Source organism: Gorilla gorilla, chromosome 17 (genome assembly GCF_029281585.2).
Source record: "Gorilla gorilla gorilla isolate KB3781 chromosome 17, NHGRI_mGorGor1-v2.1_pri, whole genome shotgun sequence".
Classification (NCBI taxonomy): Eukaryota; Metazoa; Chordata; class Mammalia; order Primates; family Hominidae; genus Gorilla; species Gorilla gorilla.
In genome coordinates, this window is record NC_073241.2 from 51,415,039 (window position 1) to 51,433,371 (window position 18,333).

Consider the following 18,333-nt stretch of genomic DNA (forward strand, 5'->3'; position numbering starts at 1 on the left):
TATTTTTACCATTTTATGTATGGAGCAACTGAGACACGAAGAGGTTAAGTGTCTTGCCCTTGATTACAAGGCTGTTTAGTAGTCCAGGAAAATCTAGCACTTGTGCATGCACATTGACCATAATTTTGCATCCAATTCTCTCTCTCTGTTTTTTTTTTTTGTTTTTTGTTTTTTTTTTTAATTGAGACAAGGTCTCACTCTGTCACACAGGCTGGAGTGCAGTGATCTCGGCTCACTGCAACCTCCACCTCCTGGGTTCAAGTGATTCTTCCACCTCAGCCTCCCGAATAGCTGGGACTAAAGGCACACGCCACCATGCCTGGCTAATTTTTGCTGTTTTTATAGAGACAGGGTTTCACCATGTTGGCCAGCCTGGTCTCGAACTCCTGACCTCAGGTGATCTGCCTGCCTCAGCCTACCAAAGTGTTGGGATTACAGGCATGAGCCACCGCACCTGGTCTTTTTATTTTTTATTTTTTATTTATTTTTTGACTGTGGGCTTTGCTCTGTTGCCCAGGCTGGAGTGCAGTGGTGCAGTGGTGTGATCATAGCTCACTGCTGCCCCGAACTCCTGGGCTCAAGTGATACTCCCATCTCAGCCTCTTGAATCCTCACCAATTCTGTTTTGTGAGTTACAGTTCCTGTACTTGCCCACAGGCAGGTTACAGGCTAGAAGTGAGAACTGAAACAAGAGGATGTTGACAATCGCTTTCAAGGGGAAGGGACCTATCCAGGCTTGCTATGGATAACAGAGTTGACACACGGACTGATGTTCCCCCTGGGCCTGGCCCTCTTGGACCCTCTGGCTCTCCACTGATCCCCAAAGGCTTCTGTCCATGAGGATTCAATCAGCCTCAGGACGGCTGGCTGGGCTGGGGGGCAGGAGGGCTGTAAATCTGGGAGAGCTGCAAGTATTCAGGGTCTTGAACTTTATCAGGTTTGAATGTGTGATTGTGAAAGTAAAGAGCAGAGAAATGACAGCACTCAGTAAATCAAATGTAGAGAAGATCAGAACTGTCAAAGACAAGAGAAAAACAGGCTCTGGGCACAAACCGGGCAGAAAAGCTGCAGGGACGGGAAGACTTTTATGTTCCCTCCAGACTTTGCCTTCTGAAAAACAAATCTATTTCCCTGTCATTTTATCTAGAGAAGAGTATTCTTTGTTATATCCCATAAATTCCTTTTTAAAGTTTTCATTATGAAGGTTTAGATCTTCTTTTAGAAGATAGGGTGCTATAAGAAAAAAAACAAAACAAAACAGAAAATCAGTTGAAAAATGACTGGAATGGCCTAGATTTTTTCCCTATCAATAATGTGTTCCCTAGCTTCTCAGAGATCTTTTCTTCCTCCTTCCAAAAAAATATGATTAAAGTATAATAAATCTGCATATATAACAAAACCAAATTGAAGAGTAAAAGGCATAAGAGAAGTCTGAAGTTAGATGATCAGGTCACTTTAATTAGTTCTTCCCCCACCCCCCGCCCCCGCTAATATCTAATGCCAGTCCTCAAGGTTGCCCTTCTTAGTGGTCTGTTAATTCACTCCTGTCTACTGCCAGAAAGAGGTTCCCAGGAAGGGATGCTGCTGGGACAGGGATTCTTTTGTTGGAGCAGAGGAGGAGCCTCAAGATTACTGTCTTTGTCCTGTAGAAGATATTGCAGAAGATCTGTTGCTGGCATTTGCAAGGGGAACAACAAGGGATGTCTCCTCTTCAAAGGAACCAAAGACAAGTAAAGAATCTATGTTTGTCTCACCCTTCACCTCCTTTCCTACCATAATGCAATAAATAAAGTCCTCACTGCTGGTACATAGAAAAGGCTTGAGACCTCTGGTGAATCACAGGTCCCAACTGAATGAGTGCTCAAAGAAGTTATTTACTGGGAATTAATCTTGCTCCTGGGGACAGTTGGGCCAAACAAGAAATCGAAATTTGGTGTAGTATATGAAAGTCTATTACAATAGATATTAGTAATAACATTTATATAGCACTTACTATGTGCCAGGTACTATTAGCAGTTTACATGTAAGAAATCTTTTCATCCTCTTAGCAATCTTGTAAGGGGAGTACTTTTATTATCCCCATTTTGCAGATGAAGAAACTGTGGCACAGAGAGGTTGGGCTATTTGCCATGATCACATAGGTAGTAAATGGTGGCATCAGGATTGAAACCCAGACAGCCTGGCCCAGGGTCCTGCGCAGGCCCAATGGCTTCTGGAAATTCTCTCAGTGTATGAGCCACTCCTTTCTTTTCAAACCCGCTGGGTTGCCTAGAGGGCAATCTGGACTTTTCTAGAGAAGGGAAAAAGACTCAGTCACCTCCTTCCATCTTGGAAAGTGGGATTTTGCCTAACCGGCTTTACAGAGGTGCCAACCTTCTAGACTGTAAACACTTCAAAACTAGGAGCTAACTCTTCTCTTTCTTCCTCGTGCAGTGCATACTCAGTATGCGTTGGGCAAGTGGCAGGGAACTGGAGGACTGCATCCTGGTAGACAAGCCTTTGGTCCTAATTCTCTGCATATTTGCAACATAGCTGTATGGAGAGGTCATATTTCTGGGGTTTTTTTGTTTGTTTCTTGGGCACTTTCTGCCCCTTTAATTGACTCAAAGTGGGGCATTTGTAATTTAGCAAGTCTCCAAAAGCTGATTTCTTCTTTTCCTTGCTTCCCTTTAGCAATCCCTGTCCCACACTTTTTGGTTTTGAAAAAACAAAACCAAAAAGCTACTGAACAGTCAGGAAGGTCTTTGAGCTGAGACAGCCCAGGGACAGTGGTATTTGGACCGTGGCCCTAGAACTGGCATGGCCTGCACACCTTGTGATACCAGCAAAATCCAGGAAGAGCCTAGGTCCTTCTTGTCTAGTGGGTTGGACATTTCTCCATCTCTTTCACCTTCTTGGGAGCAGAAATGTTCCCTTTTCCTCTGATGCTCTAATTTTTCCCCTCCCCAGAGGCTGGTGGGGTAAGGATTAGATAGGACGTATGATTTTTGGCATTCACCTTATTTGGAAGGGATAACAAAAAAAGAGAGGCATCTTCCACTTCCCAGCCTAGTGTGAGGGGACAGACAGCAGACCCTGGGCTGCCTTTTGGAATTGAGAGTCCTGCTCCCAGCATCTGCCAGAGAACACACTGGGGGAGGCAGAAGACTTGGGAAAGCCCTCTGCAGGGAAGCCAAGGGGTCTCATCTGAAACTTACCCCCACCCCATCACCTCCTTGTCCTATTTCAAAAAGGTAGAAAAGGTTTATGCTGGTCTGGAATATGGACTCTTTTTACTTAAGGGGAGGAAAAAACTTCAAAAACATCGCAACTGACTCCCCAAGCCCACTTTTTAGTATCCAGGATCAGGAAACTGGATCTTCCCTGCCGTCACCCGTTGGTGAAAGGGAAGGGATCACTCCAGGGCAGAGCCTCAGCCCAGCTGGCAGCCCTAGGCTTTATGTAGTGGTGCCAGTAGCAATTAATAATGATAATAAATACCACACTTCAAACCAAACCCAAGCCGAGGGATGACTGAATGATTGGACCTCTGCCTCCCACCTGCGTGCGGTTCCTCTGCGAGTCCACACCTTCCCTGGCAGCCTCAGTTCCACCCACCACCTTCAGCCTGGGGTTCAAAGGGAGCGCTGCCCCAGGACCAGCGACGTGGACCAGCACACTGCCCCTTAGCAGACCTACAGGGAGTGGGATGGTAGGTGGGGGCAGATTGGTTTTATCTTTATTATTTAGTATCAGAAAATAATCAAAACGGGGTGGTAATTTCGGCCCCCTGAGCTTGGCTTAGTTTTTCCGCGAAGTGCAGGGGGGCCGTTTTAGGATACCCAGCTCCCACCTGGAGCTCCAGAGCTCCCGGGGACCCCCTTGTCCGCCCGTCTCCTAGGGCCTGGCACTCCCTGGCCCCGCAGCCCGGGGACCTCCACCTTCCCCAGGCGGCAGCCACAGGTCCCGCCGGGCCCGTCCGAGGTCTGCGGCCGCCGAAGTCGGGGTCTCAGGGCGTCAGGGAGCAACCAGGCCGCGGGGAGGGAGGCCGGCGCCGGCGCGGAATTTCTTTATCGGGATTTGAGAGCCGCAAGCTTCTCCTTCGCTTCTTTAAGCGATCACGGAAAGACACCTTTCGATCTTTTGTCAGACATCTTGGCCCTTAATAGCTAAATTTATTTGGTTTAAAGCGGCCACGGGAGAAGCAGGGAGGGAAAATCTTTCGTCGGTCATTGGGTGGCCTAGATAACAGGCTTGGAGAGAGAGCGGAGAAGAAAGTAAAAAGGTTAATGGATGAGGGGAGGGCTGGAGGCGCCCGGCGAGGGGCTTTTACGGCGACCCTCCCCCGGCCGCCCCCTTATCGCAGCCCGAACTTACCCGCGGCGCAGCGAGTACATTAAGTCACGTAAACAGCGCGGAGAGGAATGCCACCGCGGTGACCTTTCGTGCGCCGCCGCCGCTAGCCCACCTCCGCGCCGTGCTGGCGGCCGCCGGCGGCGCACGGGGGTCGGCCGGGGGCTGCGCCGGGCAAGGGGCCTCCGGGCCGGGCCTGGCCTGCGCAACGCGCCGGGCCTCGATTCCGACCGCCCGGGGACCCCGGCGCTGGCTCCGCACGGTCCTTCCCCGAAGTGGCCGGCGGCGGGAGCCGGCGCTCGGGGTGGGGGCGACCTGCAAGTTTCCGCCGCCACCACCTGACGTTTCTAAAGAGTGTTTTTGGTTTCCCGAGATTTAAACTTAAAGAAAATCACCGCAAGGACTCTGGTCGACGGCCTACCGTGCAGTGCGGCCGCTGAGTGGGGGACACGCCGCCCGGAGCCCACCACTGGCCCCAGACGCTGGCAGGGGTGGGGGGCTCTGAGGTGACCCCGGATCCTTGGGTAAAAGCGTCCCCGAGACGGGAAGAAATATGGTATAAGCGAGAAGGCCTCATAAATCTGGGCTGTTAAAAATCTAAGTTAAAAATATGTTTTAAGTCAGAAATGCATTCTTTTTCCTTATGAAACATCGCTGAAGCAGCCAGTTCTGTGACAGGATCTTAAAATGAGCGTGAGTTTGCGGGGGTGGAGGTGCACGGGGACGCGGGTCCTTGCTGGGTCGCGCCGCTCCTCCGGAAGCGGCGCAAGACTGGGTCCCCAAACACCCTTCCCGTTTGGCAGCCAAGCCCCCGCCCCCTGCCCAATTGGCTGCAGTGTTCCGGGTGGATTCGAATCGCGAATAGCGGTGTGGCGCGGCCGAAATAAATCAACCCTGGGGACAGGCCGCGCCCGGGAGCCAGCCCTCTGTGAGGGTAAGGGGGACGACTCGCCCAGGAGGGGCCGCTCATTGGGTCTAAACAGTCCGGAGAGAACAGTTTCGTTCAAGATTAGCAAATCCCGAAAGAGGAGACATGCGAGGGTGAAAGAAAAAAAAAAGGAAAGGAAGGAAAAGAAAAAATATATATACCCACGAAGAAAACAATAACTTTTAAGAGCTGTCCGCGTACTTTGGACACTAGTGGGGGCCTTCTCCCCAGCTCTTGGGTTTCTCCCTAGTTTGGGGTGCACCTCTTCCCTCCGAACTTCCTAATTTGCCGGCCTTCCAGACCAGCTAGGGCGCGCCCAGGAAGCTCCACGCGCGGGTCTGGGGCTCATGGGAGTGGCTTTGAAAACATGCTTGTCTTCCCCAGAGCGGTCCCTAGCGCCAAAGATGCATTGGGGAAAAGGCACATTGGAGACGTCAGGCAGCCTGGTTTTCTGTCTGAATCAACTGTACGAGTTAAACAGTTTTATTTCGAAATTAACCAACATAAACAACAACAACAACAACAACATTCACTACCCATTCCCTCGTTAGGTTGGAAAACCAGTCTGAAAAAATAAATACAATCTGTGACCATGAAAAGGAGCAATCACTTATTTTTCCCATATGTTTTGAACATTATTTTTAAAAATAGATTGGGAATCTGGAGGGTAAAATGCCGGGTCCCTTCCCGAGCCCTTAGAGCCCGAACGTTGTCGAATCGGTCAATGTCCACCCCGCTGCTCACCTCTGTCCCAGCAGCGCCGGGGCCAGTGCGCCCTCCCGCCGCGTCTGCGGAGCTGCGGGAAAAGCAGGTCCCCGGGGGGTATCGAGTGTCCAGGGATATCCACGCAGACATCCTTGTACTTGCAAATACAAAGAAACACACAGGACAGAGATCAGGCTCGCGCCAGGGCTCGATCTCTTCGGGGCTCAGGGTTGGAGGCCGTACACAGCCTGGACACAAACTGAGCCAAAGAGTTTATTTTTAGCAAATAAGATATGAGTTTTTAGAAAATTGCTTTGAATAGCAAATCTGAGAAACATTATTTCAAAACGTTGGAATCAAAGGAAATCAAATGCCCACAACCCATTTCCGTCAGTGCTTACAAATGAGCTTCTGCAAAACCCAGTCCACTTAAACATTTGGTCGGAACTCACGAAAAGAACCAAAAGCAAGGCATTCCGAGTCCTGGCGGGGGTTGAGCGGCCGGGCGGACGCCTGGCTATCTCTTCTGGGAGTCGCGCATTCGATCGCACTCAGGTTAAAATTTAAAGCCCCCGGATCCTGCTCCAGTCGCCAGCCTCTCCATTCCAGAGTTTTCTACCTTCAGCCTTTTCCAAATGCGGCCACGCTGAAACTGGGAGCCGCCGCAGTGATTGGGGGAGGCAAAGTGGAATGTAATAAAAGTGACTAAATTGGATGAGAACGGTTTCTGGACCTTCTCGGTAGCAATTTAAAATTCAGAAGTGTTTAGAAGCAATTTACAACGAAGAATGAAAAATGAAGAATTCTCGCCAACTTCCTGAATTCCTCGCCCCCTCCCCCGCACTGCCAGGCCCTGTCCCGCTCCCCCAGGAGCCACAAGTTCACAACTCACAGTTACGTGCAGAGGAAACAACGCTTAGCTACGAGGTCTCACCATCTCTGGAAACCATACTTTACAAGGCACCTCTCCACCCCAGTTCAACTCTGCACAGGCTCCTCTCCCTTCCCTAACTGGGAAAACACGAAAATAAAAACAAAACAAAAAACCAGAGCCTAAACGCTTTCTGGGAGACCGACCTTCAGAAAATCATTTACTTGGATTTACCTGGGCGGGGGGTGGGGGTGGGGTCGGGGTAAAGTATAAAAATTCATTCTCACGAAAACAACTCCTCTTGTCCTAAAGTCTCCCTCGGCAGCCTTCTGGGGTCACGTCTGTCGGAAGAAATCCTTTCTGTAAGCGAAAGGGAGCGAGACATATATCACGGCTCCTGCAGCGGACGAGCCTGCGGCCGCGCGAGTTGCCGCTGACAGATCGGCGCTGATAACCCCGCGACGTTCATTTCCAGTCCCTTTTGCCCGCTAGGGACCGTATCAGTTTGTACAGAGTTGTGATAACTGTTTGGAGGGAGCGAAGAGGGGGTGTGTATATGAACGTGGGGGTGGGGAAGCAGCATTTAGCACTGGGTCCAGGGAAGGTGACACCCCCTCTTCGCAGTGACTTATCTGTGACTTACCTGAAACTCTCCAGGGAAATATCAGAGCAAACGGGACATCAAAAGTTGGAGAGCGTCCTCGGACACGACTGATGTGGAAGCCCTTTTCCATTCTGCGTACCCCATAGACTACCTTTCCGTACGTGACGACCCGAGTTAAAGTTCCCAAAGGTCAGCTGGGGAATGTTGTCTTGAGGTTCCCGAAACCACCACGACCTGAGCCGTAGCATCCCGAGATAGGGTCGGAGAAAGTTTAAGGTCGGTCTCACACAACTTCAGGGCAAAAAGCGCATTTGCTGTGAAGGGGCTAGGCGGGGGTTGGGGGGCGGGGGGGCGCAGGGCACGTTCCCCCTTCCTTCTGGGAGCGTGCTGACCCAAGGTCTGGAGCGCCCCTCCCGCCGCGGCGGCGGCGCGGGGCTGTGCACTGCCAACTCCTCCCGTGCCAAGGCTCCCTCCTCCTCCCTCGTGTGGGTGTGTGTGCGACTGCGGGAGCGGGAGGGTGCACCGCCGCTGGATGGGTGCGGGTCGCTAGCCAGGTCAGGCGTTCTGTGGCCTCCGCCCCTCCCCCGGGGTCCCTGGGCTCGGTGCCCCCCGGGTGGACTCGCCCCCACTCCGGGGACAGGGCTCGCGGCTCAGCCCACGCCCGCAGGCAGCGCGGCTCTCATTGTCTGCCTGGGCGGCGCGCTCCCCTCCCCCCTCGCCGTCCCCTCCCCACCCTCTTTTCTCTCCTCCCCTCGATCCCTCCTCCTCCTCTTCACCTCCAGCGCCCAGCTGCTCGCTGAGCGCAGTTCCGACCCACAGCCTGGCACCCTTCGGCGAGCGCTGTTTGTTTAGGGCTCGGTGAGTCCAATCAGGAGCCCAGGCTGCAGTTTTCCGGCAGAGCAGTAAGAGGCGCCTCCTCTCTCCTTTTTATTCACCAGCAGCGCGGCGCAGACCCCGGACTCGCGCTCGCCCGCTGGCGCCCTCGGCCTCTCTCCGCGCCTGGGAGCACCCTCCGCCGCGGCCGTTCTCCATGCGCAGCGCCCGCCCGAGGTTCGGCTGCTTCCTCCTCGCGCGATCTCCCCGCTTTCCTCTCCTCTACCCCTACTCGTCGCGGGCCCCTGGCCTCCGGCTCTCCGGCCCTCTCCAGGCCGCGGTCGGCTCCGAGGGTGTTTCCCTCCTCCCCTCCGGGCGGGCTGAGGCGGCTCCCAGGCTCCCGGGACACCGCGGACCAACTTCTAGTCTCTTTTCCTCTCCTCGAAGCGCTTATCTGCGCGCAGTCTTATCTCCGAGTTATCTCGGCGCAAAGGGGCGGGAGCCGGTAGTTAGGCAGGCAGAGAAACTTCTTTCTTGCTATCTAGCCAGGTCTGTGTGTGGGCATTAATTTTAGTGTGGTAATCTCCGATGAGCCGAGGCGATTTGGAAGAGCAGCCTGGAGGAGGCCAGCCCGGCTGCATTTCACCTCCCTCCCCCACTCCCTCCGAGTCTCCCTGTCATTCTTCCTGCTCTCCCATTTGGGGTCGCCTCGGCTCTGGGGCGGTCTCACGCCCCCCCCCCAGCCCCTTGCGTTCCCCCTCCTTTTCTCTGCTCTCCGCTCCACCCCGCTACGTCCGATTCCGGAACGGTCCGGCGTTTCTGCTGCTGGAGATGACCGCGGGGTGGGCCGGGTGGCCCGGCCGGCGTGAGCGCGCACGCTGGTGGCTGCAGGCGCGGGCCGTGTCTAAGGTGTGCGGCGCCGCGGGGACGCCGGTGGGGCTGGCGATTCCCGCCCCACAAGCTCCCCGCATTGCCTCTGCTGGGAAGGACCCAGACTGCTGCCCCCGCCCTGGCGTCCCACTTTCCCTGGGCCGAGTTGCATTTCTCTCTGGGGCTCGCGTTCGGGCTGGTCAGCGCAGTCCGGGAAGCTCTGGGAGAGCCAATCTAGGAGAACGCGGCGGTTTCGCTTTCGGGGACAGGTTGCCTTCCTTACGCGAAGGGTTTTTCCCGTGGGGAACCCTCACCCCGAGGCATTTCGGGAGAGGGGCATCCGCAGAGAGGCGGGATGCGGCGGTGCCGACACGCACAGCTACTTAAATTCTTTTGTGTGTCATCAGCCCGGGGGAGACACTGTAGGGCGGAAGGAAAGCCTCAGCCAGCTTCTGCAGATCACCCCTAGGATCTGGCGCGCGCACGGAGAAAGGATGCGGCCGAGGGGGTGGGCGGGGAGGACGCGGGGACCGGAGCGGTGCCTTTGAGGGAGGGCTGGTATCCCAGCCCTTCCAGGGCCCTGTGGCGGCTGCGGAGGCTCCATTCCCCTCCCTTATTGATCCCCACGCCCGGGGCAGAAATAGGATATTTGAGAAGTCTCAAATGGGATCTTTGAGAAGGCAGATCCCATTTGAACTAGAAAAAGGAGTGGAGGCGAGGTAGTGTGCAGCCTACGCTCTTTGTAACCCGTCTATCTCCTACCATACCCGTCTCCCCCACCCCATCAGGAGCTAGACGTCAGCTTGGAGCGGCGCCGGACCGTGGATGGCCTTGACTGACGGCGGCTGGTGCTTGCCGAAGCGCTTCGGGGCCGCGGGTGCGGACGCCAGCGACTCCAGAGCCTTTCCAGCGCGGGAGCCCTCCACGCCGCCTTCCCCCATCTCTTCCTCGTCCTCCTCCTGCTCCCGGGGCGGAGAGCGGGGCCCCGGCGGCGCCAGCAACTGCGGGACGCCTCAGCTCGACACGGAGGCGGCGGCCGGACTCCCGGCCCGCTCGCTGCTGCTCAGTTCCTACGCTTCGCATCCCTTCGGGGCTCCCCACGGACCTTCGGCGCCTGGGGTCGCGGGCCCCGGGGGCAACCTGTCGAGCTGGGAGGACTTGCTGCTGTTCACTGACCTCGACCAAGCCGCGACCGCCAGCAAGCTGCTGTGGTCCAGCCGCGGCGCCAAGCTGAGCCCCTTCGCACCCGAGCAGCCGGAGGAGATGTACCAGACCCTCGCCGCTCTCTCCAGCCAGGGTCCGGCCGCCTACGACGGCGCGCCCGGCGGCTTCGTGCACTCTGCGGCCGCGGCGGCAGCAGCCGCGGCGGCGGCCAGCTCCCCGGTCTATGTGCCCACCACCCGCGTGGGTTCCATGCTGCCCGGCCTACCGTACCACCTGCAGGGGTCGGGCAGTGGGCCAGCCAACCACGCGGGCGGCGCGGGCGCGCACCCCGGCTGGCCTCAGGCCTCGGCCGACAGCCCTCCATACGGCGGCGGAGGCGGCGCGGCTGGCGGCGGGGCCGCGGGGCCTGGCGGCGCTGGCTCGGCCGCGGCGCACGTCTCGGCGCGCTTCCCCTACTCTCCCAGCCCGCCCATGGCCAACGGCGCCGCGCGGGAGCCGGGAGGCTACGCGGCGGCGGGCAGTGGGGGCGCGGGAGGCGTGAGCGGCGGCGGCAGTAGCCTGGCGGCCATGGGCGGCCGCGAGCCCCAGTACAGCTCGCTGTCGGCCGCGCGGCCGCTGAACGGGACGTACCACCACCACCACCACCACCACCACCATCCGAGCCCCTACTCGCCCTACGTGGGGGCGCCACTGACGCCTGCCTGGCCGGCCGGACCCTTCGAGACCCCGGTGCTGCACAGCCTGCAGAGCCGCGCCGGAGCCCCGCTCCCGGTGCCCCGGGGCCCCAGTGCAGGTAAGGGTCACGCCTCAGGTTCGGGGTGCAGGTCCAAAGCGCTGGGGCGCACGGGGCACGTGGAGCAGCCGCTCCACTCGGGCCCTGTTTTCAGGACTTTCTCGTCCGGGTGCGCGGAGGTCGGCCTGGTCCCAGGAAGGATTTGCAGGCCTGTGGCTGGGTAACCCAGAGTCCGGTAGCGCTGAGGCGATTCTGTTGTGCCAAGTTCCTTTCCACGGATGAGACTAAATGCACATCTGTACCTTCCTGCCTTGGGGAAGCTCAGGGCCTTGATGAGTAGTGAATGGCATCTGCTATTGGGGAAAAACGAGGCTGGGAGGGAACTAACAGCGCTTGAGCCCCATCGCAGACCCTACTTTGGGTGAGTGGAAGAAATTCCACGATGGGAGTAAGTTTGGGAGAGTGGCGGGCACTTGATCCACCCCCAAACAGACACACAAGCACATGCAGGCTCACCCAGTTTAACTCTCCAAAGGGTGCGTGTTTGTGTTTTCCTAGAGAAGGGTATTTAGAAGAGCACAACAGAAGAACCTAGATGTTCCTAGGGAAGCTAGTTGGCGTCTCCTCTCCCACAAGGGAGAGAGGGAAAGAAGAGAGGGCACCTAGAGTGGTCAGACTTGTGACTTCATGGTGAAGGAGAGCTGGTGGATAGGCCCTTGGGCTTGGCATCACCTGGGCCTTGGTCTGGGGCTGCTGCTCACATGGCCAGGCTGCAACTCAGGGATCCTGGAGCTGGGGCACCTATTCTCCCTTCGAAGTTTAGCCCGCCAATTTTTCAGTTTCCAATTTGACTCATTTTTTTCCTGTGTCTGGGAGCCATTAGGGGGTAAACCGTGAAAACGCTATTGTCAAAAATACCTGGAAATACCTCGTTTTGAAAAGTGTTTTGTTTACTCCAGCACAGGAGTGTGTGAGCCCTGTTAGGCTGTTTTTCTCAGATGCAACATTCTGCGTCCTTGGTGCTTTCAACTGGCTTATCTTACCTTATATTTCACCTGTTTGATAATCTTTCTAAGGAAACAACATCTTTTTTTATTGTTGTTTGTTTGAGGGGAGGTGTGGGGGAGGCCCCTTGAGTCACAGAGGTGGCAGAGTGGAGGAAGGCACATTACTCCAAACAGTCCTACCCCGGTGTCTTGTGTATCCCAGGTCTGTGCTTCTCGTGGGAGCCTCGATGCTACCTTTAGGACAGCAAGTCAGCCCTAGGGGCCAGGATTCCTTAGGATAAAATGGGACATTCCCAACCTTGTCCGCAAAAGACACGCTGGAAATGCAAGTGGTCTGAAAGAGAGGGAACCAATTTGAACAGCTCTCTGATAGCCTGAGTTCTTTCTGTCTTCTTCCAAGCGCTGCAAGACTTGGTCTCAAAATTCCCTCTTTTTTTAGTTTTGCTCTGTCGCCCAGTCTGGAGTGCAGTGGCTCACTGTAATCTCTGTCTCCCGGGTTCAAGCGATTCTCCTGCCTCAGCCTCCCGTGTAGCTGGGATTACAGGCGCGCGCCGCCACACCTAGCTAATTTTTGTATTTTTAGTAGTTTTTGCCACGTTGGTCAGGCTGTTTTTGAACTCTTGACTTCAGGCGATCCACTCGCCTCAGCCTCCCAAAGTACTGGGATTATAGGCGTGAGCCACCGCGCCCAGCGAAATTCCCTCTTTTTGCTTCTGCTGCAAAGCTGGCCCTGGAGACCATTTTTCCCATGTGTGTGTGGAATGGGATCGGGGGACCCTGTTGAGATTTGCACTGTTGGCTTGGGACTTGAGAGTCAGGGCTCCCATCCTTACCTCTGCATAGGGACCCATGTTTGGCTCCCAGGAGCAGAGAGATGGAGAGGCTGGGAATCTCTAAGGAGGTAATGGTTGGGTGTGAAGCTTCTTTTGTCAGTCGGGGAGTTCCGTAGGGAATGTGCAAGGGTGTTGTGAGTTGGGTGAGGGGTAGTATCTGCAGATTGAGCCAGCGCCTGCAGCTCTGCCTATTTCTTGACACACCTTAGCCTGATCTCCAGGTTCCTTTCCTCCAATCTTCCAGCATTTCATATGGCTGAGAGAGTCTTGATGTTTACAGTAACTGGTCCTGTATGAGAAATCCTTTTAGAGGCAGTATGGGGCAGTTGTGGGCAAGTTAATATGTTTCTTTTTGTTTTAAATTTAGCCTACACTTTTCCTAATTTTTTCATCTTCTGGGCACACCACAGTTAGAGAAATTTTCTGTAGACCCAGAAGATTTGTTATTTTTTTAAGTATTTTTTTTTAAGTATGTTTAAAAAAATGGGAAGGGATTTGGGAACACCCAGCTTTTGCATAGAGTCTGTTAGGAAATCAGGAAGTGACTGGGACCAAGCCAGTATTGGGGTGAAGGGGAGGAGTGAGTGACCCTAACTTTGCTTGTCCTCACAGGTATTCCAAGGCCAGCTTCCTAGCTAGATTTCCTGTTTCTTATATATATTTTTTTAAACAAACCGTTTTTGGAGGCAGACACTTTAAACACCAGAGCTAAAACCTGAGTGCTGAACTTGATCAACCCGCACAATTTGGAGGCTTCTGGAAACCCACACTATGCACCTCTCGCTGACTGGGTAGATGGGGTGAGCTTACTCTGGGGTGAGCTCAGAGTCCTCACACTCCTTTATTTCCTGGGTCCTACACCCTCCTAAGCGCCTGCAGAACCTAGTCCCTGTGTCTTGGTACCACACAGAAAGACAGGTGGTGGTGCCCTTCTCCCCTGAATCTATCACTCCCCAAGGGCGCCGCAAACAGCCATGTTAGGAGAGAAATGGTGAGTTGAAAAGGGGGAACTTGGTGAGCAAGCCCCCAGCTTTTATATCTTATAGCTTTTATAAAGACAGCATTTTTTTTTTTTCCTTTTTAGTCACTTACAGGATTATAGCTGCCTGGTGGGTTTGGGAAAGAGGTAGGGAGGGAATGAGAGAGATTTTATTCAACTAAAAATAAGCAAGCTTCCTAGGTTGTATTTATCCAAAGTGGACTTTTAATTAAATTTTGTCTTTGGGTTTTCAGATGACTAAATAGTTCTACCTGGGGAGTTCACACTGTCTTCTAATAGGATTCTTATTGTTCCCAGTCGTAGGACTGGGTTTTCCAGGGAATGCCCCACTCCTGTATCCAGAGGGGCTCTGATAGGTAACATTTTAAAGTCAACAACAAAGACAAATACCTTGTTTAACTTCAGTGTCCTTGAAGTCCTGAGCATTTTACTGATTACCATAGTCAATAGTGGCTTTTAGGGCGGAGAAGAATAAATCTTTGTGATGTGTTATAAGTTGCAGTATCCCCATGACAACTTTGAACTCGGGTTGTGTAGGATGCCAGTTTCTTTAAAACTTAATAAGAAATGAGAAAAGAGACTTGTTTTGTAAATAGTATTAATGGAATTAAAGTTTTTATGCTAAAGTCATATTTAAATATCGTTACCACACAGTTGATAGTAGACACAAGCAATAAACTGCAAGGGGATGAGAAAGAACAAAAAGGTTCACTAGCACATAATCTTAAGCTAAAACTCTGAAGTGTAATGTTTATTTACTTTAAAAAGTGATTCAGGAATGCTTCTTCAATAATGCAAAACTAGGACATTTAAACCTTCTATAATCTAAAGAACCTTAAATGGTGGTCTATACTTTTTTTTGGTCTATACTTACAGTAAGTACCTTTCTCATTTTTAGAGACATTTATTCTTCCGTATTTAACCTTCTTGAGAAGTAATAAATGTTACATTTACTCTTAATTAGGATTTGTTTTTATTAGCAGGTTTAGGTTATTGTGAATTCTGAAAACTAACCAAAGAATAATAATAATAAAATTATGTAAAATAAACACATTTTAAATAGATTGCATAACTCAAAATGATCACTGGGAAGGTCTTGGTAATTTTCTCAATCAGTAAGGTATCAACCTTTTATAAAAATTTTGCAGATAGAAGCAGTTGGACCCACTTCTAAATCGGGATTTTAGCATTTGATCTTTGTGGCATGAAAATAAAACTCTGTGCTTAATGTTAGTGCATTTTTCCCCTGAAAAGATGAGAGTAATCTTCTCATTTCTAGTTTCTAACTAACGTAGGTGCCTAAGAATAGTACTTTTAATTTCACTTGTGTATCTTTAATTGGAGAAGAGGCACATATGGACGGGTGGCAGATGTAGAAAATACTTTTTAAAATTACTTGAGATAAAAGTTAATGAGGCAGCCTCACTGTGTCCCCGGATATTTGTGGGTTGCAGCGGGGCTCAGTGGTCAGTATTGCTGTGTGGCTTGCTCGGGTTTGGCAACGACGTACTGTAATGATGATGGATTTCAGTCTTTAAAAGCTCCGGGACAGCCTGAGAGTAGGGTCAGGGGACTCAAGCCGACCTCCCCACCGCTCATCTCGGACTCTGACGTCCTCTGCTTCCAGCACTGTCTCTTTCCCGGAGTCTCTACTGGGGCGCTCCGGGTGTGCAGAAGTATTGGACAAATGGTCAGTGGAGCAATAGTGACGAAATAACCCTGCTCCTGGCTTTGCGGCCAAGGAGAAAAGCGCAGCCGGGAAGGGCACGGGCAGGGAAGCCGGGCACCGGGGCTGGGGGCCGGGGTCCCCGGGGTGACGCGGGGAGGGACGGGTCCGGCGCGGCCTCTCCCGCCCTCACGCCCCGCTGTCGCCGCAGACCTGCTGGAGGACCTGTCCGAGAGCCGCGAGTGCGTGAACTGCGGCTCCATCCAGACGCCGCTGTGGCGGCGGGACGGCACCGGCCACTACCTGTGCAACGCCTGCGGGCTCTACAGCAAGATGAACGGCCTCAGCCGGCCCCTCATCAAGCCGCAGAAGCGCGTGGTGAGTGTGACCCGCCCTGCCCCTGGCTCGCGGCTGGCCCCGGGCTCTCCTGGCCCGGCCGGCCCCGCCCTGGCTCGGCCTGCCTTGGGCGTCCCCCTCCCAGGGGACAGGTGCGGCCGTTGCGGTCCCACCCTAGCGGGGACCCAGCGGTACCATCCTGTCCCAGCTGTTCCAACGCCCACCCGCTGGCGCCCAAGTAGAGGTTACCCCGGAACTGGCGTCTGGGAAGCCAAGATAGCCTTTCCCCATGTTTACGCGCAGGGGATGACGTCCGTAAATGACAAAAACAAAAACAAACAAAAAAGGAAGGTGCGAAATGTTACCATGTTTTAAGCAAAAAAAGAAAAAATAATCTATATATCTCTAGGTGTACTTGCCAAAGCACCGTAATAATTCTGGTAAGATAGGCAAGAAATTGGTGATGGTAACCCGAGGAGAAAAACAGTAGACCTACCTAGGCCGGGCGAAGGAAGACTTTTTTCACTGTGTGTGGTTTAGATTTTATGCTTGAAAAACCGCGCTCACTTATACCATTCGTCCCCCAAATAGAATATGCCAGAAATCCACCCACTCACGCCTCCTCACAGCCACATTCTTTTGGGTGCCGTTTACTTTGTCCTTTCCACCTTCTTGGTCACTTCTACCTCTTATCCTCAGGTGTATCCCCAAATACCATATCTTGGATTGCCCTTGAGCCTGGTGAAAATTTATTTGCTCTAACTTTTGTTATTTCAAAATCAGAGAACTTTGTAGAACTTGAGTAAAAGTGTGGTTTGTATGTTCTTAAGTTGAGCATTTTCCCCAATTCGCACACGTTTTACTGTTTTTTTTTTTTTGTTTTTTTTTTTTTGTTTTTTTTTTTTTTTTGAGACGGAGTTTCACTCTTGTTGCCCAGGCTGGAGTGCAATGGCGCGATCTCGGCTCACCGCAGCCTCCGCCTCCAGGGTTCAAGCGATTCTCCTGCCTCAGCCTCCCGAGTAGCTGGGATTACAGGCATGCGCCACCACGCCTGGCTCATTTTTTTGTATTTTTAGTAGAGACAGGGTTTCTCCATGTAGGTCAGGCTGGTCTCGAACTCCCGATCTCATGTGATCCCGCCCGCCTCGGCCTCCCGAAGTGCTAGGATTACAGGCGTGAGCCACCGCGCCCGGCCACCATGTTTTAAAGTAAGGGAATCCTGATTTCAGGGATTAATCTCGTATTGTCATTGTTATGGGTGCTTCCTAGCCGGAGAGAGTATTTACCGCTGTAATGGTTAGAGAAAATAAAGGAAAGCTTTCACCAGTCCCACTCTAAGGTTAACATTTGTTTAGCGAAGTACTCATAATCTAATAACCCTTTAAAGCTAAATATGTTACAGTTAGATGCCAGACGTCTTAAGTATCCCAGTAATTTATTTGTTATACTCTAATTAGCAGGAACAAATGCTACACATGTTGTTTGTGTTAAATAGATTAGAGTGAAATTGCATCACAATGTAAGTCTGACACCTTAAAGAGAAGCAATTAGTTTTATGGTTGGTTTTGTTTTAATGCATTTAAAATAAAGTGGCCGAGGTTAATTTAATGAGTGTATGTGCCTTAAACTCCTTACAACCTCCCACAGCTTAAAATTTTCTTTAAAGGGTACCCTTAACTGCAGTGTGTGACTGTGGGTTTCATTTTTTCTTAAATGCATCATATTAAAGAAGAAAAAGTAGTAACTGGAAAATATCCCACAGAAGTTCCTTGTTTTCATATAATAGACAACACATGAACAATGAAACCGATTTATTTTTCTGGAAAGGCACATTGAGCTGAGTACTAACTGAACTTTCAAAGGTAACATTTTCTAGAGATTGAGCAAAAATTTGGTGGAATAGTAGTCATTTAGGTTCCAGTTGCATTATAAATTTGATCTAGTAACATTTAGATAGTGCTATTTGTTTTGTGCATGTACCAGTAAAAATAACTTAGAAGGAAAAAAAAGAACAGTTTTTAGCATTTCTGAATCGTTAGCTTTGTGCTTAGCAGGTGTCTTGGCCATAACCAAGGTCAGCAAATATGCTTTGTAAATGGGTTATAAATGATACCAATTGAAGGGTGTGTCACTATCAATTAGGTCTCCTTGTGGGCTTCTTATTTATGGTTTTGATGGATCTGGCTTAGTTCTCAGAAGCAGAATGTTGAACTCAAGTTTGTTTAGCCAGCACTATAGAACCAATCACTGTGAATTTGAACTTGCAATACATTGCAAAATAAGAGATTTATGGTGTAACTTGAATTCCTTGTCAGTGAGGAATATGACTGAGATCACTTGTTACAAGGAACTTTTATAACCCATTCACCTGCATTTCACATGTTTATGAGGACTGGCTTCACTTATGATCTGCAGTTGACAGTCATAAAGTCCTTTGTTATAATGGCAAATTCTGATAACAAGTTTGCTTC

General features: G+C 52.0%; 1 protein-coding gene and 1 long non-coding RNA gene across 3 annotated transcripts in view; one reads left to right on the top strand and one right to left on the bottom strand.

The window, feature by feature from the left end:
- The first annotated feature begins 8,386 nt into the window (after nucleotides 1–8,386).
- Nucleotides 8,387–18,333, top strand: part of GATA6 (GATA binding protein 6) — a 32,553-nt gene continuing 22,606 nt past the window's right edge. The window contains exons 1-3 of one of the 2 annotated variants that reach the window (XM_004059233.5): nucleotides 8,387–8,490; nucleotides 9,912–11,080; nucleotides 15,738–15,904. In XM_004059233.5, coding sequence (XP_004059281.2) covers nucleotides 9,949–11,080; nucleotides 15,738–15,904 — 1,299 coding nt within the window. In that variant the 5' untranslated portion in view covers nucleotides 8,387–8,490; nucleotides 9,912–9,948. Of the gene's footprint in view, nucleotides 8,491–8,942; nucleotides 9,163–9,911; nucleotides 11,081–15,737; nucleotides 15,905–18,333 lie in introns of those variants that run through there. The other variant, XM_019014311.4, reaches the window with a different exon arrangement.
- LOC129528218 (uncharacterized) lies at nucleotides 12,099–15,499 on the bottom strand. Its single transcript, XR_008673444.2, has 3 exons — nucleotides 15,257–15,499; nucleotides 14,251–14,416; nucleotides 12,099–13,149 (listed from the first exon to the last, which is right to left on the bottom strand). It is a non-coding gene; the product is annotated as an uncharacterized lncRNA (long non-coding RNA).